Source organism: Cetorhinus maximus, chromosome 24 (genome assembly GCF_964194155.1).
Source record: "Cetorhinus maximus chromosome 24, sCetMax3.hap1.1, whole genome shotgun sequence".
NCBI classification, from domain to species: domain Eukaryota; kingdom Metazoa; phylum Chordata; class Chondrichthyes; order Lamniformes; family Cetorhinidae; genus Cetorhinus; species Cetorhinus maximus.
The window spans coordinates 33,228,677-33,251,443 of record NC_135902.1 but is presented as its reverse complement, the minus strand read 5'-3'; the positions used below and the strand labels follow the sequence as shown (position 1 = coordinate 33,251,443).

At 40.0% G+C, this 22,767-nt stretch overlaps 1 protein-coding gene across 4 annotated transcripts in view; it reads right to left on the bottom strand.

Moving 5' to 3' along the window:
• ccdc57 (coiled-coil domain containing 57) overlaps window positions 1-22,767 on the bottom strand; it is a 184,594-nt gene that overhangs the window by 120,941 nt on the left and 40,886 nt on the right. For all 4 annotated transcript variants that reach the window (XM_078570969.1, XM_078570970.1, XM_078570972.1 and 1 more), the window contains exons 4-6: window positions 13,924-14,025; window positions 6,685-6,842; window positions 3,040-3,114 (exon numbers count right to left, since the gene is read on the bottom strand). In XM_078570969.1, coding sequence (XP_078427095.1) covers window positions 3,040-3,114; window positions 6,685-6,842; window positions 13,924-14,025 — 335 coding nt within the window. The remainder of the gene's footprint in view (window positions 1-3,039; window positions 3,115-6,684; window positions 6,843-13,923; window positions 14,026-22,767) is intronic.

Below are 22,767 nucleotides of genomic sequence, written 5' to 3'. Positions count from 1 at the left end.
AGGGGTCGAGAGAGGTGGTGGTGAGGTAGAGTTGTTTGTTGTCATTGTACATATGAAACCTGATGTCGCGTTTTCAATTTTTCAAGGGGCAGCATGAAGATGAGAAACAGGAGGGGATCAAGGATAGGATCCTGTCCTATTTCTCATTTTCATGCTGCCCCTTGGTGACATCATTGAAAATACAACATCAGGTTTCATGTGTACAATGACAACAAAGAACTCCACCTCACCACCACCTCCCTCAATCTCTCCACCTTCTCTAAATTGAGGGTCAGCAAAGGCAATGGTGCAGGAGTGGGATGAGAAGCTATTGTAGGTGATTCTTTAGCTATGACTAAATAGATAAGACTGGAGTCAGGCAAGTGGAGTCCTACCCAGCTGGCGAGGGAGGAGAGACATTGGAGGTGTGGTTGACCACGTTATAGGCTGCAGATAAGCTGAGCACAGCTATGGCAAGGGCAGAAATCTTATTGGAGTGTTTCAAACATGGAGTTCTGGAAAAGATGAGCACAGGTTTGGGAGGCGACAGCACATTCAAAGATGTTGGAGAGGAAAGGGAAATTGGAGATGGATGGAAGTTTAAAAAGACAGAGGGGGGTCAAGGGTTGGTTTCTTGAAGAAATGTTAGACTAAAGTCCTATTTGTCTTTTAGGTGAATGCAAAAGACCCCATCGCACCAATGGTAAAGGAAAAATGGAGTTCTGTCCTGGCCAACTCTGATCACTCAAACACCACTACCAAAGCAGATTAACTGATTATTTCTCTCTTTTTGCTGGAACTTGTGCACAAATTGATTACCATGCCTGCTTACACAGCTACACTGTCTCTGAAATGCTTAAGGTGTTTCTACAAGTATTTAAATGGAAAAGAGTGACTAAAGTTAGTGTTAATTCTCTAGAAAGAGAGTCTAGAGAACTGATAATGGAAAACAAGGAAATAGTGGAGACGTTGAACGTGTCTGTCTTCAATGTAGAAGATTTAGAAAACTTCCCAAAGACACTTGAAAAATCAAGATGTGAAAGGGAGGGAGGAACTTAAAACAATCACCTTCGCCAAGGAAAAGGTGCTGCCAAAACTAATACAACTAAAAGCTGACAAGTCTCAAGGACCAATTGGCCTGCATCCTAGGGTCTTAAAAAAAGTGGCTGCAAATATAATAAAGACATTGATTATAATCTTCCAAACTTCCCTAGATTCTGAAGGGTCCAGTCAGATTGGAAAATAGCTAATGTAACACTTTTATTCAAGAAAGGAGGGAGACAGGAAGCAGAAAATATGGGCCAGTTAGCCTAATATCTGTCATAGGGAAAGTGCTAAAATTCACTATTAAGGAGGTCATAGCAGGATATTTAGAATGTGATCAGGCAGAGTGAACATGGCTTTGCGAAAGGGAAATCATGTTTAACTAATTTATGATAGTTTTTTTTGAGGAAATAACAAGCAATGTGAATAAATGGGAACCTGGAGATGTGGTGTACTTGGATTTCTAAAAGCCATTTGATCAGGTGCCACACCAAAGGTTACTACATAAATTAAGAGCTCATGGTGTAGGGGTAACATATTAGCATGAATAAAGGATTGTTTAGCTAACAGGAAGCAGACAGTAGGGATAAATGGATAATTCCTGGGTTGGCAAGCTGTAACTAGAGGAGTGCCACAGAGATCGCTGCTGGGGCCTCAAATATTTACAATCTACATCAGTGACTTGGATATCGGGACTGAATGTATGGTACCAAGATAGGTGGGAAAGTAAGTTGTCAAGAGGATGTAGAGAGTTTGCAAAGGGATTTTGAGAGGTTAAGTGAGTGGGCAAAAATTTGGCAGATGGAGCAGAATGTGGGAAAATGTGAACTTTTCCACTTTGGCAGGAAGAATAGAAAAAGAGTATGCTATTTAAATGGAGAGAGATTGCAGAATTTCACAGTACAGAGGGACCTGTGTGTCCTGGTACCTGAATCACAAAAAATTAGTATACAGGTACAGCTGCTGATTAGGAAGGTAAATGGAAAGTCAGTGTTAATTGCTAGGAAAATGGAATATAAGAGTGGGGAAGCTTTACTGCAGCTGTACAGGCCCTGGTGAGACCACAGCTGAATTACTGTGTACAGCTTTGGTCTCTTTATTTGAAAAAGAGCATAATTGTGTTAGAAGCAGTTTTAAGAAGGTTCACTTGACTCATTCCTGGGATGAAGGGCTTATCATATGATGAAAGATTGAACAGGTTGGGCCTATGATGTTTAGAAGAATGAGAGGTGATCTTAATGAAACATATAAGATCCTGAGGGGACTTGATAGGGTAGATACTGGAAGGAGGTTTCCTCTTGTGGATGAGACTAGAACTAGGGGTCACAGTTTAAGAATAAGAAGTTGCCCTTTTAAAACGGAGATGAGGAGAATATTTTTCTCTGAGGGTCATTAGTATGTGGAATTCTCTTCCCCAGAAAACAGTGGAGATTGGGACATTGAATTTACTCAAGGCAGAGTTAGATAGGTTTTTGATAGACAATGGAGTCAAGGGTTATGGGAGAGGAAGACAGGAAAGTGGAGTTGAGACCACAAGCAGATCAGCCATGATCTTATTGAATGTCAGAACAGGCTCGAAAGGTCGAATGACCTACTCCTGCTCCTATGTCCTATGACATTTTGGTGATGTGAAAGACACTAATTAAGTGCAGGTCTGTTCCTCCACCCCCATTTCTTTTAGGATAATATGTGAGAAATTCAATGCTACATCATTAATTATGATTTTTAAAATATTCTATAAATTTGAATTACTATAGGGTGACATTTATACTGCAGCCTAGCACTTTAAGTTGCCTGCCACATGCTGACATTTTAAAATCATAGGCATGTATTTTTAACCACAATGTTTGAAATATTTATGGGAATAGAGGCTGTTTTCTAAATAAACTCGACCATTTTAACAATGCAATCTTTTATCAGGCCATCTCTTCTGGTCTGTTACATAAGGATTCTGTATTTCACATGATGCATACTAACTGATGATTCAGGAATATAAATTTTAATACATTTACTTACTTGCGTTGGAATATTTCTTCTTCTTTTTTCAATTTAATTTCCATTCTATTGACTTTGCCCTCCAGTTCTTTTATCCTGATAAATAAAAACTCAGAATAAATAAAGCTTCCTGATTTCTAAAGAATCACTCTAAGGTCTATCAAACTCAAAACTTTGTAAGAAAATGGAGCTTCCATTTTGCTTTGCAAGGGTAGTAACATTTTAAAATCACAGCTTTATGACCTTAATGCTGGAGCACTCACAACTCATTGGGCAGAATTTTGCCGTCAGCGAGCAGGGGGCGGGGCCCGCTCACCGACGTGTAAAATGACGTGAAATGATGTTGGGGGTTCCCCCCAACATCATCCCACCCCTTTTAAATTTTCAGGAAGGCGGGGGCACAGCAAAATCAGCTGCGGGCTCGCCGACCTGTCAATGGCCAATTGAGGCCATTGACAGGATCATTTAAACAATTAAAGGACATGCCCGTCCAACCTTAAGGTTGGCGGGCAGGCCAGGAGCCCTAGCGGGGAATAGCAAAAACATGAAACCTCATCCACAGGCGGGATGAGATTTCAGACAGGTTTTAAACAGTTTAATAAAGTTTTACTGTAATTTATGAACATGTCCCATCTCCCTGAGGCAGCACTTAGCCTCAGAGAGATGTGCGCTCTTTCATGTGCATGCGCGAAAGAGTGCACTCTCGCTTTTGGGGAATCCCCCCCGCCCTCACAGGAAGCGCATAGCGCTTCCCGCCAGATGTCACGCTGGGCGGGCCTTAATTGGCCTGTCCACATAAAATGGCGGCGGGGCCCGCTTCTCCAGCGGGGATCAGCTCCCCGCCCACCGGAGATTGTGTCGGGCCCACCCGCCTAACAAGCAGAAAATTCTGCCCATTGTAATCCCTTCAGTCCCTGGCAAAGGAATTTTGCAACATGATTGAATGAAATGTTGCTGCAATAGCAAACAGTTTATAGTTTACTCAAGAGTATAAATGTGATTAGTTGAAAAGATATGAAATGATTAATAATTGTTATGCTAATCCACTAACTGAAATCAGTAGACAGTCCTCAGTGACTGAAGTCTGCCAGCAACAGGTCAAGTGCCCAATAGTCATTAATATTACAAAACACAGATGTTGATGAACATAAATCACTGTTTTCAGATCAATTTCGTTTTTGAGCTTGCCTCCCCAAATATCTTCTCTCTCCTCATGAAGACAGTGTCCCATGCTGTTCCATGCATGCCAGTGGTTCTAACAAGTGGCTATCAAATGTTGTGTGACCTTTGACAGTAAGCAATAGTGAGCAATTTGAACTTAGGGAGGAAGGATGGATAGAAATTACAATTAAACCCAATCCTGTCCTCACCCAATGTCCATATGCAAACTTCCAGAGTAGGAATCCCTCATCTTCCCAATGTACTGGCCAACTATGGTACACCTGCTGAAATCAGCTAAATCAGAATAGACCACAAGCTGAATCCTATTTCTGATTATGGAGGAGATCACCTTGTACGAAGATATGTACAGTATCACATTGATCAGGTCTCCCGGACTCGATGGAGAAGAAGAATTTTCCAGGTCATTTTTCCCCAAATTGGTCAGAGCTTTTATCTGGTTTATCACTTCTCCCTACTCTACTCTAGGCTACTCTAAAACGCTTTGTTCAAAAGTTTCCCAGTGTAATGCTCAATGTCAACCAATATGTAACAAAAGGTATATTTTTTTTCTTTAACTGTACAATGCTTACACAAGAACACAAGGGATAACAGCAGTTGACCATATGAGACATTGAACCTGCTCCGCCAATCAGTATGATCATGGCTGAGCTTGGGCATCAACTACATTTTCCCATCTGCTCTCCAAGATGAAACCTGGACTACAGATAAGAAACTGGTATAAGAGAATTAAGCAATAGTTACTTCTTGGGGGTGTGGTGGGGGAGGTGGCAAAGCTAGGCAAAGGGAAAGCAGTACTTTTGTGAATGTACCAGCAGTCAGTGCTAGGGTTTCTACTATTTCTAATTTTATATCAATGGTGTGGATTCATAAACTCAATGTAAACAGTTTTAATTCAAAGATGACACTAAATTGAAAGGAGGGTGATTCTACAAAAAACGTCTGGATTAAAACTGTAGCAGAATTTTCCAGATTATTTTTCCCAAATTGGTCAGAGTTTTTATCTGGTCTTTCACCTCTCCCAGGCTACTCCAAAACACTCTGTTCAAAAGTTTCCTAGTGTAATGTTCAATGTCAGTCAATATGAAACAAATAGGTATATTTTGGGGGGCAGAACTGTAGCAAATGAAATTCAAAACTGAGTTGTACAAGGTACTACACAAGGGAAATAAAAATGAATAACACTTGTACTCCATGAATGATCGAAAAGTTAAAAAACTGCAAATATTGGGAATATAAAATAAAAACAGAGGAGGCTTGGGTTGCTCAGCAGTTCGGGAAACATCTGTGGGGTGAACGGGTAAATTAACAATGTGGGTACAGAGTCTGCCAAAAGTTTTGGCAAAGAGTTTTAAGAAAGGCTCCACACCCAAAATATAACCTTGTCTATTTTCTCAACAAACACTACCTTGCCTAACAAGTACTTCCGATTCCATGAATCATACCGAACTGGCTGAAGTTAAAAGAGATCTAGTTGAGGTAGTAAACTTTGCACTTAGCATAGTTAATCAGTATGAAGCAGCAAGTAACAAAGTAAATAGAATGTTGCATCACTCGGCATCAGTCCAATATAACTTGGGAAGATATCATGCTGAAGTTGTGAAGTGCTCTGGGCATTCCACATCGAGTACCGCATCTAATTTTTCCCACCATGAGATGTGAAGCTTTCAAGCCCTATTAGTGATATAGAAAAAAGCTAAAAGGCCGATGATCTGTGTCAAAGGGTGTAATCATGAGGCAAGACTGGAGAAACTTAGGCCTTCAGCACTGAAGGAAGTGATTGAGCAGGAACTTAATAGGAGTATGAAGTGGTACAGTAGTTTGTTTTTACATCCACAATAAATTCTCTCTCATAAACCTTTGCCCATCCCTTCAATTTGTCACGATAACCTTGAGTGCACTCAATTGGGCACCTGGTTAATAGGTTTTGCTGATAGAGCCAAGTCATCAATAAAAGCATTAGATTCCATACCCATAACAAATAGAGTAATCCATGAATCCAGAGCATGCAAGTGAATGGAACTCTTTCCAGTTCAGCCTTTACTTCTGCCTCTGTTAGCATCAAGTTCCTTCTGTTCTGCCCCAACAATGTGCCACAGCTCCAACCTCCAAAAAATATCAATTTCGCACATCAATCATCTGAACCTATAAATCAGGTTTCCAATTAATAGGGCCAGTTATAAGTCCATGCCCTCAGAAACAGGAACGAGAACATCCAAACCCATTTCCAAAAGGATTGTTACACTTTCATTCCATCAGTCTGGATTTTATCCTTGAACCTAGAGGTGAAAGACCACTATCCTCCACACTTCTAAAATACCTTCATAGCTCTTTTAAAAAATTCATGTACAGAAATAAATTACAAAAATATCCACTAGATAGTCCTCATACATTCGCAAAAAATCCAGAAGATTATAGAGATTGTCTGTAAATCATATCTTAAAAGAACTAAAAAATAAAATATAAATTTTTTCATACAACACAAACCTGACTTCTTTTAAGGCAACTACATCTTTCAATTCACACTCTTTTCTTTGAAGCTCTTTCTCCATTTGACTGTTTGTTTTCTCTGCCCTTTGACGTGATTCTGCAGCCTTTACTCCTGCCTCCTTCAGAAGTTCCAATTCTCTTAACAGAAGTTTCATCTGTAGTGGGCAATTATAGGACAACATAGACTTAAAACAATAAAGAAACGTATTTAGGCTGTGGCAATATATGTGAAGAATACCATTTTTCAGCTACACCTTGCTAAGAATTGATATAGACATTACATAAAGTGGAACCGCAAATAACTGCACTATTGATTGTTCACAAGAATTTTCATGGAAGTTTGAGCTTAGATAACCATACATCAGCTAAATACAACTGAATATTTTTAAATATACAAGTTGATGTCATCTCCTCCCTCCTCCTTGCTCGTCCCATTTCTTCTTTTCCATTCCCTCCTCAAATTATCCATTTTAAATGTAGTTGACCTAAAAACTAAATTTGATATTGAGTTGAAACATGCAATGGCCATCAGGCATCATCTAGTATGATTCATATGAGGTGACGGAGGACAGTTGGTTGGAGGAGAAGGATGGAAGAGTGGAGAAGATAGGGAAGAAGAAAGAGTTGCACACATATTCATGTTGCACAGCTTCAGTTGGTAAAAATTAGAATGTGCAATCAGGCCATTGAAAATAATTGCAAAGGAATCCAAATACTCTGATTTTATGCTATGTTACAAACGTGGATCTGCCATATATACTCTTGGGTCAGAGGTCTCGCAAGTGGTGGGAACATCTTACTTTTATGGAATTGACTCATGCTGCCCTAAATCTACTTAGACAAATCACCTATTCATGTTACAATAGGAACGTGATTTGGGTCAGATACTCGTCGCTTTCATTGGTATATTTTTTCAGTCTTATTGTAGTGAGATAAGATATAGATCATCCAGCTGCTTTATTTCCCATCTAAATGAACATGCAGAACAACAATTCTAACTGAATTTACTTATCTCCATCAATGCAACTTGTCATCTCTATGTAATGACATCAAATTACTGCATACAAAACTCTACCCTACAGTAGTGGGTTCTCTCTTTTCTAACTATTTCCTCTCTTAGTCGATGATTCTTATGGCCCTTTGATGCCTTGCTGTCTGTTTCCCCAAAAGTCAGGCTGTGCATGTTGATGCCTGTTTTTCTTTATTTTACATCCAGATAAAGATCAAAAACATGCCAACAAAATGGATGCGAGACTTTACCACTTACTGAAACAAGCCAATGAATAGCTCAATATCTGCAGTCAAGGAGAAGCCAATGTCAAAGCTAGTTTGGTAGTATCTCAATTATTCATCATCCCAGGTCTTTTTTCTGTTATTTGCGGGAGCACACTAGTCCTTACAAGGCAATATTTAAAATATTGATTTTATTGATAAATAAAATATCAATCCTTTTGTAGAAAAATTGTAAAAAAAGAAACACAGAAATGTGACACGATAGCAATTTATTGTTAGGTTCACACGATTATAACCAAATTAGAATACAACACCCAAAACATGTCTATTACTGAAAAAAAGAGAATTTTTTGCTGAAGCTTTTCAAATTGCACTCATCAAGACAATTTGCAAGAATACCAAATGTAAAGGGAACAATAAATTATACTGTATGAGAAGAGAGTGGACTCTGTGTGATATCTTGGCATTGTGTAAGACAAAAAGCTTCAACAAAAAAGTCTCTTTTTTTCAGCAATACCCAAGTTCTGTACTATCAAATGACAATTTAAAACATGTTTATTAATATAGTCTAAAAAACAAAAATCTAACATTACTCTTTCCTGGCTTCAAATCCAATGGTGGGTGGGTGGGATGGGGGAGGGGCAGCAGGGGTGATCCCAGAACATGATATTCTGGGCATCCACAATACCAGGGCTTCCTCAATCATTCATTGAAAATAGTTCCAAAGGAATCCAAATACTCTGATTTTATGCTATGTTACAATGTCATATAAATTGACATAGCCGTGTCAATTTAATAAAGCCAACACCAAATTTATAGAACAGCATGACAGATATCTGCTTATGCCAAGCATTTTACTTCATCACATAACAGATAAGATGCAACACACATGCTGTATAGAAATAAAGGAATAGGAGCAGGAGAAGACCATACAAGTTGAGCTTGCTCTGCCATTTAACATGATCTTGGGCTTCAACTCCACTTCCCCACCTTCTCCCAATATCCCCCGCCTTCTCCCAATATCCTCAGATTTCCCAGAGACCAATCTAGAGAACCCTTTGCTGTACTGCCCTCACTACAATTATATCCTTCCTTAAATATGGAGACCGAAATTACACACAGTATTCCAGGTTTAGTCTCACCAAAGCACTGTACAATTGTAGCAAGTCCTCTCTATTCTTGTACTCCAATCCCCTTGCAATAATGGCCAACATGCCATTTGCCTTCCTAATTGCTTGCTATACCTGTATGCTAAACTTTTTGTGTTCCCTGTACGAGTACATCCAAATCTCTCTGAACATCAACATTTACAAGTTTCACACCTTTTAAAACATATTCTGCTTTTCTATTCTTACAACTAAAATGAATAACCTCACACTTCCTGCATTATACTCCATTGGCCACCTGTTGCCCACTCAATTAACCCTGTCCATATCTCTTTGCAGCCTCTTTAGTGTCCTCCTCATAGCTTGCATTCCCACCCAGCTTCGTATCATCAGCAAACCTAGATATATTACTCTCTATCTCTTTCTCTAAGTCATTAATATAGATTATAAATAGCCGAGGCCTTGGAACTGATCCATGTGTCACAGCCTGCCAATGTGAAAATGCCCCATTTATCCCTACTCTCTGCTTCCAGTCTGTTAACCAGTCCTCAATTCATGCCGCAACTCCATGAGGTCTAATTTTGTGTATTAACGTTTTGCGTGGCACCTTACTGAATGACTTTTGGAAATCCAAGTATAATACATCCACTGGCTCCCATTTATGTTCCCTACAACTTTCATCTTCAAAAAATTCTAACAAATTTGTCAAAAAGCATTTCCCTTTTGTAAAACCACATTGACTTGAGGCTAGGAAATCTGTGGCGAGTAACTCACCTCTTAACTCCCCAAAGCCTGTTCATCATCTACAAGACACAAGTCAGGAGTGTGATGGAATACTCTCCACGTGCCTGGATGAGTGCAGCTCCAACAACAATCAAGAAGCTTGACACCATCTAGGACAAAGCAGCCCGCTTGATTGGCAGTCCATTCTCAAATATTCACTCCCTCCACCACCGGCGCATAGTGTATACCATCTACAAGATGCACTGCAAGAACTCGCCAAGCCTCCTTAGACAGCACCCATGACCTCTACCATCTAGAAGGACAAGGGCAGCAGACACATGGGAACACCACTACCTGGAAGTTCCCCTCCAAGCCACTCACCATCCTGATTTGGAACTATATCGCCTTTCCTTCACTGTCACTGGGTCAAAATCCTGGAACTCCCTCCCTAACAGCACTGTGAGTGTACCTACACTAGAGGGACTGCAGAAGTTCAAGAAGGCAGCTCACCATCACCTTCTCAAGGGCAATTAGAGATGGGCAATAAATGCTGGCCTAGCCAGTGACACCCACATCCCATAAATGAATAAATAAATTTTAAAATCCTATTATGCTTTTCTAAGCGCATTGTTAAGACTTCCTTAATATTAGATTCCAGCACTTTCCCAATAACTGATGTCAGGCTAACTGGCCTGTAGTTCTCTGTTTCCTCTCTCCCTCCTTTGTGGAATAGCGATTTTATATTTGCTAACTTTCAATCAGCAGGGACTGTTCCTGAATCTACGGAACTTTGAAAAAGCATAGCCAGTGCAGCCATTCTCTCTGCAGCTATCTCTTTTAGAACCTGAGGAGGTAAGCCATCAAATCACATTTGTCAGATTTTAGTCCCCCTGAGTTTTTCCTTTCTCTTCTCTGCTCTATTTCTGGTATGTAACTTCTGTCTTCTACTGTGAAGACAGACACAAAATATTTGCCATTTCCTCATTCCCCATGATAATTTCTCCTGTCTCTGCTTCTAAGAGATTTTATTCTCAAGGGCATGTATTTTTGTTAAACATGTTAAATTGTTTTTTTTAAATGTTTCCTACCGTTTATTCCCCCCATACCTTTCAGCCTACAGTAATTCTTCGCTTAATTTTGTAATTGCATTCCTGAAAAGTCCAACTTTAAATGAAACATTGAGTGAATCAGATTTTACCATTACAACCAATGTAAAAGCTGTAGTTAGGTACTGTAGTACCATTCTCGTCAGAAAAATTACACCCTGTAATTTGAAATACTGTACATTCCTAAATTCCTATATTAATAGATGAAATATATTTTAAAATAAAGTATTTAAAAATATAAAAGAAATATGCTGCCCCTTTCTAATTAACCTCCTGCTCGCCAACTCACTTGCTCTCCATTCCTCCCATTCTCCACTTCCCTCTCCCGCTCCCTCTTGCTTGCCACTTTCCCCTCTCAGACACTCGTTGTGTGCAAGGGCATTATCGTTAAACTCTCCATCCCTTCCTGTACCGCCTGGCTTGTCTTTACCCACAATGATATGCTTTTCTATTGCCACAACTTTTATCTTTAGATTTAAACTAAATTGGCAGGGGGGGTGGGATCATGAAAAGTAGTTCAGAGGGGAAAGAAACTGAGATGGAATTAGAAGTTAAAATGCGAGTAAGTGAGTCTGGAAGGCAGAGGAAACATAGGCTAGATAAGAAAGGAATGAGTTCAGCAAGGCTAAATGGAATATATTTTAATGCAAGGAGCCTGAGGAATAAGACAGACAAGCTGATGGCAGATAAGCACGTGGGAGGGTGATATCATAGCTATGACCAAGACTTGGCTAAAAGGGCAGGATTGGCAGCTCAACATTTCTGGTTATAGGGTAATCAGGGATGATATCTTGGAAGGATCATCAAATGAGGCCATATGAGTGGAAGTAAAAAGCACAAAAGGGGGCAAACACGCTGTTGGGGGAGTACTATAGGCTCCCAAACAGTCAGGGAGAGATAGAGGATCAAATATGTAATCAAATTTCAGAGAAGTGTAATTGTAAGGCCGTAATAGTGGGGGATTTTAACTACCCAAATATTAACTGGGATAGTTTTAGTGTGCAAGGTAGGGGGAGAGCAAAATTCTTAAGTTGCATCCAGGAGAACTTTTCTAGCCAGTACGTAGAATGACCAGCAAGGGAGGAGGCAGTTCCAGACCTAATATTCGGAAATGAGCCCAGGCAGGTGGAAGGCGTATCAGTAGGGGAGCATTTTGGAGATAGCGACCATTACTCAGTTAGATTTAGGACAGTTATGGAAAAGAATAAAGTTGGGCTGGGAATAAAAGTTCTAAACTGGGGAAAGGCTAATTTTACTAAGATGAGATGCGATTTGGCCCAAGTGGACTGGGAGCAGTCCCTCATGGCAGACTGGTCAAGAAAGTAAGAGCCCATGGGATCCAAGGCAAAGTGGCACGTTGGATCCAAAATTGGCTGAGAGGCAGGAAGCCGAGGGTGATGGTAGAGGGATGTTTCTGTGACTGGAAGTCTGTTTCCAGTGGGGTCCCGCAGGGCTCGGTGCTGGGGCCCTTGCTGTTTGTGGTGTACATAAATGATATGGACTTAAATGTAGGGAATATGATCAAGAAGTTCGTGGATGACACGAAAATTGGTAGGGTGATAAATAGTGAGGAAGATAGCCAGAAACTGCAGGAACTTATCAATAGACTGGTCGGGATGGCAGAGCAGTGGCAAATGGAATTCAACCCGGAAAAGTGTCAGGTAATGCACTTGGGGAGGGCTAACAAGGCAAGTGATTACGCTATAAATGGTAGGGCCCTGGAAAGTGCTGAAGATCAGGGGTACCTTGGTGTGCATATCCACTGATCCTTGAAAGTAGCAGGGCAGGTAGGTGAGGTGGTTAAGAAGGCAGATGCCTTTATTAGCCAAGGCATAGAATACAAGAGCAGGGAGGTTATGCTGGAACAGTATAAAGCGCTGGTTAGGCCACAACTGGAGTACTGCGTGCAGTTCTTGTCACCACATTATAGGGAGGATATGATTGCACTGGAGAGGGTGCAGAGGAGATTTACCAGGATTCTGCCTGGGATGGAGGGTCTGAGCTATGAGGGAAGATTGGATATGCTGGGGTTGTTTTCCTTGGAGCAGCGAAGGTTGAGAGGGCACCTGATAGAGGTGTATAAGATTATGAGGGGCATAGAAAGGCACTTTTTCCGTTAATAGAGGAGTCAATAACCAGGGAGCATTGATTTAGGGTAAGAGGTAGAAGGCTAAGAGGAGAGTTGAAGAGAAATTTTTTCACCCAGAGGGTGGTGGGAGCCTGGAACTCACTGCCTGAAATGGTGGTTGAGTCAGAAACTCTTATAACATTTAAGAAGTATTTAGATATTCACTTGTGTTGCCATAGCCTCCAGGGCTATGGGCCAAGCGCTGGAAAATGGGATTAGTGTAGGCAGATCTTTGTTGATCGGCGTGGACACGATGGGCCGAATGGCCTCTTCTGTGCTGTAAAAGTCTATGAGTCTATAAGTTTATAAATCTCCCTTCACCTGAACCCTTCTCCCCCTTTGTTAGGTTAAAGCCATTTTTCCCTACTCTGGCCATATTTGCTGGTGGATCGACGTGTCAATTTTTCAATTTGTAGAATTACAAAGTGAATGAATGCTGCAATCATGAATCATGTTAATCATCAATGGAAAAGTATTTTTTGAAAGACTAATCTGCATTGCAAATACTGCAGCTGCAGTAACCTCGCTAAAGTTGACTACATATCATTTTTGTTTGAAACAGCTGTTCGTCCTGGCATTGCTAACAAAAGTATGTTTTTTCTATTCGAGGCAAGTTCATCCAAAGTGAACTGGAGAATGAGTAGAACATTTTGATTGAAGTCTTTCAGAAGAAGTGTACAATGATTAGAAGTTTTTTTATATATACTTAGGCCTCTATGGGCATTGTCTGATGTATGTCTGTGCAATAGAGTTTAATATGGCTGCTCAGACATGTAAGGTAATGGGTAGATTATTTATAAACTTTTCCTGTCTCGATTTACAGTAGTTTAGCTTTTGCTATAAGTGCATAATCTCTCTCTCAAACAGCTGCAAGTAAGTATTGGGTTAGTAACAAGCCTGACAACATAACAGGAAACAGCAATGAAAACTCCCCACAAACCTTCAGTTCACTGGTAAGTACCACATTACTCATTTCATCTGCTCTGAGGGTAAACTCATGTTCTCGACGCCTCAACTCAGCATCAAACTCTGCCAACATTTCCTGAAAGAAAACAAATATATAAATTGATGCTGAAATGCCATATTAGCTTTAATTAAAAGCATTTTTAAAAAGTGCAAAACACTTCTCGTCTTTACTTTTTATTGAATGTTCTCTAAGGATTTCAAAACGTGTTCCTATCCCATGTTCAATAACAATAAGGAAGAGTTGCATTTATGTAGCGCTTTTCACAGTCACCAGACATCTCAAAGCACCTTACAGCCAATTTGGTACTTTTGAAGTGTGGTCACTGTTGTAATGTAGGAAACGCTGCAGCCAAGTTACACACAGCAATCTCCCATAAACAGCAAGGTGATTATGACCAAATTCTCTATTTTTTTTTGATGTTGTTTAGCAGATTGAGCTTCATAGAGCTTCAGCACAAAAATCAAGGCTAACACCCTGGCGTAGTACCTAGGGAGTATTGCACTGTGGGAAGCTGCTGTTATAATACCTTTACAATATTCCATATTACAATATTCCATATGTAACAATTCCTATTGTATTAATCTTAAATTGAATTGTAATCAACAATACCCTGCTAACACTGGAAAGTCTGGAGTGCATTTGATCTGACGTCTGCAATGTAAAATTAGCAGGATATACTGTACACAATATTTGAGCGACTTTGAGCACACTGAGTGGCTAGTTTCCTTTTTCTCTTTTTGGCCGGCACAGACATGATGGGCTGAATAGTCTCTTTCTGCACCATCATTTTTCTATGCTTCTATGGCTCAATGCAACTTATAGTCATTTGCTAGTACAGAATTTGAGTATTGCTGAAAAAGAGACATGTCAAAGCTTTTCGTCTTGCACTCATCGGGACACTTCGCAGGAATACTAATATAAAGAGGAAACAACAATTTATACTGTATGTGAAAAGAGTGCTGATTGGTTGGCAAGTGGACTCTGATTGGTAGAGGCATTGCCATGGAGAATACAGCAGTGATGGTGACTGACAGTTAACTGCCAAGCATTGTTTGAAATTTAAACCAGGCAGCTTGACCTTGATTGGTCAAGGCATTGCCCTGAGGAATGAGTCAGCGAATGGTTGTCACTTACTTTGTTTAGCTGAAACAGAAAACAAATGTATAAATTGTTGCTGAAATGCCATATTAGCTTTAATTAAAAGCATTTTTTAAAATGTACATTTTTTATAAGTGCAAAACACTTCATATTCTTGTCTTTACGTTTTATTGAATGTCCTCTGGGGATTTCAAAACATGTGCAATAATAAGGAAGAGTTGCATTTATGTAGTGCTTTTCACGGTCACCAGACATCTCAAAGCACCTTACAGCCAATTTGGTACTTTTGAAGTGTGGTCACTGTTGTACATGTTCTTTCTGTCTGCAAAGAGCAGGGCCCTGTGTATTAATATATGTAGCTTCCAGTACACGCAAATGCATCACACTGCGAGCCTGACTGACAATCTTAAATTGATTGTCAGCGTAATTCTTAGCACACTGAGGATTATTTAGCAAATGTTGTCCAATCATGAAATCACATCTAATGTTGGACTCTGTGTTTTGAGTAGGCCATACGCCCCAAAGACTGACGGATCATATCAAACAGCATGTCCCAGCCGCTGTTCGCAACGGACAAGGTACAGATCGTACCCAACCAGCCCGCGCTCGCAAAACTCTCACTCTTTGTATTTATACTGCAAACACTTTGAACCCCAAGCAATGGTCCCACAAGCTAATCTTACAAAACCATATTCGGCATCTATTATTTTCAGCTGTGTAAAAAAATCATTACTTCGGTCTTGGGAATCAAATCTGATAATTTATACATTGATGATATGGGTGTAGTAGAAGGTGGCTGATTGGTCATCCAACTAGTCCAACACTGAAATAGATATTTGATTTTTATTACATGCTTTTCCAACAAGGGGCATCATGAGGCTGCGTAGTATGATTTCCTTGTACTTCACTTCACCAGATTATCTAGGCTCTGAATGGCTACAATTATGTGAAGTCAGCAGATACTGCATTGATCCCCAGATCAAATCCACTAATCAAGGGAACAGTGTAATGGGAAGTAGTGACAAATCTCCAACAAGGTGCATTTTAGACTTCAAGGAAATTATTTGAGTGTTAATTGATAACTTTATGAAGAAATAATTTGGCTCATCTGAGGCTGCATTTACACTACAACTGCAGCCTTTGTGCAAAGCAAAACTGTTTCCCATTGATGTGGCAGTTATAGCGCAAATAGATGGAAATCCAGAGTCTGGAGCAAAGCAATGAGAGACTACCTGGAGGAGGGAGCATGACTCTGCTTCATTTCGTGACACCCAATATACACTCAACACATTTAACATTGGTGCAAAGATGAAACTACTATGTACTAGTGCTAAATTTCCAATGTTACTACATCCTGACAAACAGACATTTCAGACAGCAATGTGACGCAACAAGCCATGCAGGTCCTGCTACATTCCCCCAAGTTCATTTCCTAGTCTGAGCTGCATTTATTAATCCATAATGGATAGAGTGGGGAAATGAGACTTACTGGGTTACTCTATAGAGAGCTGGCATGGACTTAATGGCCTCCTTCTGTGTCATAACGACTCTATGATTTTTAAGTTCTCAAAGAACTGCAATTGATTTTATCATAAAACATGTATTTATTCATTAAATATTTTATTTGTATAATGACATTATGCAGTACAATTTGAATAGCTCAGTAAAAAGGTGACTATTGTCAAGGAAGAAATGGTCTATTTGGATCAAAATTTCAGTAGACTAATCTACAGCTTTCTCTGATGGTTCAGCATTTTGGCCAGTTCATAACAATGCAGACGAGAAAAGTCCCAGTTTGCTGATGGTAAGTTACCCAATATCAGCTGGGCTTTGGTAAATATGTTACCACTGGCTTCTGTGCCTTTGGGTTAAAGAACTGGAAAATTTGCCAGGGTTTGGTCTCCTGACTGTTATTCACAAACCCCTCATGGAAAGGCATGTGTCTGGACATTGGATTAGGACAAATCAGGCTTGGCTATGATACCCCTGTGGGAGAACAACCTTCTGAAGGCTCACATATAATGCTTATTTAAATGAGGCACCAAACAATCCATACCCTTGGAAGAAGTTCATGCCCTCAGAAGAGGGATGAAAATAGAAAAAGATCATAGCATTTGTACTTTAATCCTTTTAATTACTTATGCAAATGAGCCTAACTTTTGAAAAGAAAAGCACAGAAAAGAAAGCAAGGGAATACTCAATAAACGGAGAGTTATTGAGAGGGGTTGAGGAAGTGAGACACCTTGGAGTGTATGTCCACAGGTCCTTGAAGGTGGCAGGATGTTGGACAAGGTGGTCAAGAAAGCATATGGAATGCTTTTCTTTATTGGGCAAGGTATTGAATACAAAAGCAGGGATGTAATGATGGAACTGTATAAAACACTGGTTAGGCCACAGCTGAAATTTTGTGTACAGTTCTCATCATCATATTGGAGGAAGGACATAAATGCTCTGGAGATAGTGCAGAGAAGATTTACAAGAATGTTGCCAGGGCTTGAAAATTGCAGCTATAAGGAGAGATTGGACAGGCTAGGGTTGTTTTCCTTAGAACAGGAGAGGCTAAGGGGTGACCTAATTGAGGTGTACAAAATTATAAGGGGCCTAGATAGGGTAGACAGAAAACTTGTTTCCCCTAGCTGAGGGGTCAATTACCAGGGGGCATAGATTTAAGGTGATTAATAAAAGGATTAGAGGGAATATGAGGAAAACCTTTTTCACCCAGAGGGTGGTGGGCACCTGGAATTCACTGCCTAAATTTGTGGTTGAGGCTGAAACACTCAACTCATTAAAAAGGCACCTGGATTTGCATCTGAAGCGCTGTTACCTGCAAGGCTACGGACCAGGTGCTGGAAAGTGGGATTAATATGAGCAACTAGTTTACTTTTTCTTTTTTTGGCCAGTGCAGACACGATGGGCTGAATGGCTTCTTTATGCACCGTAACTTTTCTATGGTTCTATGATTCTAGAATAAGAATGTGCAAAGATGCTACTATGCAGAGCATGACTGCAATATGATGAGCAAGAAAGTTTACAAACTAAAATATTTAGCTTTTGTTCATGAATTTGAAATGGAAATCTACTAGAATCATATTTGGATCAAATGTACAAATGATGAAAAAAATCAAGTTATTTAAAAAAAATTATATTCTGTCCTTTTAGGCACTTATCTCAGTTACAAATGTTCTGATGAAATTTATTAAAAGTTCACGTATTGTAAATCAGTTGACCCAACATTTCCTAAAAGTGCAGAGTTGCCCGTATATTTTTTGTTACGTGTGAAAGGAGTACTATTGCCTGTTTCTACACCAACTTTTGGGTTTTATTTAGCTCTGGACACTGCTGCAGTTAGTCTTGTGGTGTCTCTTTGGCTGCTCTTGTTTTTTTCTTACTTCTGAGATGTTTGCTCAAAATTTATAGGAGGTCCATTAACCTGGTGTCAGTTGTCTCATACTCATTTCAGCAGGTTGATTATATTTTCACCATTGCTTTTCTTTAAACATGGTCAAACTTGCTGAGAATTACAATAAAGCTTCAGCAATAGTGTTTTAAGACTTCCTAGATAACTTAATGTACGTTTCAAGTTTTCACCATGAAGCAGAGGGTGTGGGAACAAGAGTCCACACCACTTGAGTACTTTAATGTCCTGGGTGGCCTTCAGTGATTAAAGGTAAAAATGGTATAAAGGTATGAGTGAATCATATAGGAAATCATGAGGATGTTGTCCCAATAAAGACCTGAACCTGCATTGTTACAACAAACGTGTGTGTGTTTACTCTGTTGTTTAAGATAACAAGATGAATTTGAATGAGAAAGCAGTCCTACAGGGGGTGTCTTTTTTAAAAAAGATTAAAAGGCCAGTCTGATCATAGCACCTGTTGCAATTATGAGTTGCCTGTCTTAACTTTAGTTCACATTTCATTCTTGTTAGCTTTTGTTTGTGCTATTTACTTGTTCAGAAGGCACAGAAATGCCAACTCTTTCATAAATCAAGAGATAAAGTCAAAAATAAAGAGATTTAGTATATAAATCATGAATTGCCTTTTTTTCCCCCAAACATAAACCAATATAGAGAAAATAAATCCAGAAAAGATAGATACAAAATTTTCAAAAAGGAAAATATATCTCCTGTCAAATATTCAAATATTTACTAATGAGATCAGGTGCCCTCTAGTACCATACCACAGTCATTTGTAAATCTAGGTAATGCTTAACAAATTAAAATGCTCTAAAAGGAAATATTATCAAATCCCTGGCTTCGGTGATCTGGAGGTTACACCGAACTGGAAAAACAGAAGTCAAAGGAGCTGGAAAACCTATGAATGCAAAATGCAGTTACTTGCACAAATAGTTTCTCCTGTAGAGGCTGGTTCTAAGTAATAAACTATTAGATATTTACACATTACTAAAGAATCTTGGAAAATGCATACCATGGATCTTACAAGTTTTTCACTAACCTTCCACTGTAAAACATGAACAATTCAGAGAAAATGAATAAAATTTGTCTAAACTTTATAATGTTTAAAAACACATGAGTACCTGATCACGAGCAGACCTGATCACTAGCACAGTGGTTCTCAATTTTTATTGGCTGCAGGACCCTCTTTCATTGGCTAGCTAACAGGAAACAGAGAGTAGGCATAAATGGCTCATTTTCTGGTTGGCAGGATGTGACGAGTGGTTGCCACAGGGATCAGTGCCAAGGCCTCAAATCTTTACAATTCATATAAATGATTTGGATGAAGGGACCAATGGTATGGTTGCTATAAATTTGCTGATGCCACAAAGGTAGATAGGAAAGTAAGTTGTGAAGAAAACATAAGGAGGCTACTAAAGGATATAGATAGGTTAGATGAGTGGGCAAATATCTGGCAAATGGAGTATAATGTAGGAAAATGTGAGATTTTCCATTTTGGCAGGACGAATGAAAAAAGAGGCATATTATCTAAATGATGAGAGATTGCAGAGCTCTGAGGTGCAGAGGGATCTGAGTGTCCTAGTGCATGAATCGCAAAAGGTTAGTATGCATGTGCAAGTAATTGGCAAAGCTAATAGAATGTTATTCTTTATTGCGAGGGGAATTGAATACAAGAGTAGGGAGGTTATGCTTCAGTTATACATGGCATTGGTGAGACCACATCTGGAGTACTGTGTACAGTATTGGTCTCCTTATTTAAGGAAAGATGTTAATGCATTTGAAGCAGTTCAGAGGTTTACTAGATTAATACCTGGAATGGGTGGGTTATCTTATGAGGAAAGGCTAGATAGGCCAGGCTTGTATCTGCTGGAGTTTAGAAGAGCAAGAGGCAACTTGATTGAAACATATAAGATCCTGAGGGGTCTTGACAGGGTGAATGTGGGAAGGATATTTCCTCTTGTGGGAGAATCTAGAACTCAGGGTCACTGTTTCAAAATAAGGGGTAGCCCATTTAAATGAGGAAAAGAAATTTCTCTCAGAGGGTTATGAGGCTTTGGAATTCTCTTCCTCAAAAGGTGGTTGCTGCAGAATCCTTGAAAATCTATAAGGCAGAGGTAGATAGACTCTTGATAAGCAAGAGGGTGAAAGGTTATTGAGGGTAGGCAGGAATATGAGGTTAAAATCAGATCAGTCATGATCTTATTGAATGGCAGAGCAGGCTTGAGGAGCCAAGTGGCCTACTCCTGCTCATATGCTCATATGTTCATTTAAATTATATTACATAATTATCCCAATAAAAAAAGTGTTGCATATAAACAGTACTTCAGCAATACTTGAGAAGAAAACTGGTATTTATTTAGAGTAGCAATTTGAGGACTATTTCATTGACGTAGACAGCGATGAGACAGACCCGACAAACCACAACTTATATTTATATAGCTCCTTTCACATTTGAGAAACCAGAGGTACACAACAAGTGTAGCTCCACTATTATTCTATTCTATGGGGAACTGTCTCACGGCAAACAACATCAAGGTGGTCAGTACAAACAATACAAGGACACGCTAAAATCAAGCCCTACAAAATTTCTGCACTGCAGACCAACTCTCTTGAGAAAACACTACAGCTGATTGGCCCATGTGGAGGCATGCACTGAAATTTGGTTCAGGATGCTTTGAAGACCATCTGTGCCAAACTTGTAATGTGCCCAGAGGAAGGTGGGAACTGCAGCAGTTCTCCCAAGCCTAACAACATGAATTGACAGTTGAAGAACTAATGCTGGGAGAACAAGGCTGCAGAGCTTCAGGAAGCTGCCGACAAGCATGACCTGAAGGCTCTCCTTGAAGGTCTCCAATCTGTCTATGGTCCCAAAACTAACAGTACCACACCTGCAGACACCAATCAGCTCCTATCAAACAACCATGGGATTCTCTCTCATTGGCCAAGAATCCACAGTGTGCGACGACACCTTTGAATCACTTCTACAGCATCACTTTCTGGACAAGCTTGTCCTCGATCCATCTCAAGCCAAAGTCACTAAGGCCATAATGTAATTGTTTGTGGATAAAGTCTCTGGGGGGAGCCGATGGCATTCCACCTGACATACTCAAAGTACAGAGGTTCCCATGTTAAGGAAACTCAGCACCTTCTCGAGGGCAATTAGGATTGGGCAATAAAAATACTGGCCTCATCAGCAATGTCCACATCCCGTGAAAGAATTAAAAAAAGCAAGACTGTCGTAATGGTTCCCGTTCTGCTTGCCAGCTACTTTTTGGCCATGTTTTTGTATGCACCCGACATAGGAGTACATATTCAGTTCAGGACAGTCTGCAACCTTTTCAATCTGCAAAGGCTCAAGGCTCACACAAAGATCACAGCACAGCTACTAAGTGAACTCTTGTTTGCTGACTACTGTGCTCTCAAAGCACACACTCCGGAGGACATCCAGTTGCTTGTCAACCGCTTTGCTCAAGCCTCAGAATGCTTCAATCTTACAATAAGTCTAAAAAAGACAAGAGATTTTATACCAACCTGCCTCTGGACATGAACTCCAAAACTACACAGTCACTATCAACAATACGCCCCTCAACTCAGTTCAGAAGTTCTATTATCTTGTGAGTACCCTCTCCAACAATGCCATGTTGGATGATGAAATTGACTATCACCTGGCAAAATCAAGCTCAGCATTCAGCAGGCTTACTTACAGGCTTTAGAGAGAAAATGGAGTTTGTCTCAAAATAAAGATGAAAGTCTACCAAGCAATGGTTCTCACATCACCTCACTTTGGCATGAGGTATGGACAATCTACTGGCATCACAAAACAACTAGACGCATTTTTCCTTTGTTACCCAAAACCTATCTGCAACATCAAGTGGCAGGACAGAATCCTGGACACAAAAGTTCTTACAAGGTGCCACATACCTGGCACTGAAAGCAAGCTCATTAGAGTTCAGCTTCATTGGGTTGCATGGAGGATTCCCGCATACCAAAGGTGGTATTCTACAGCAGCTGAGCGCAGGAACCTGCATAGGATGCCCCTAACTCAGAAAGCCAATCTCAGAGGCTCCAAGTTGGACTCCACTACATGGGAAAAAACAACTCTAGACAGATCCAAATGGAGAAGTCTCTGTCATCAAGCAATCTCAACATTTGAGGAGAACAGTCAGATCTCAAAAGGACAAGCAAGTACACTGCAAAGTCAATGCTTTCACCTGCCTCTCCCAACAGAGACTTCATACATAATCACAGAATCACAGTGCAGAAGAGGCCCTTTGGCCCATCAAGTCTGCACCGACACGTGAGAA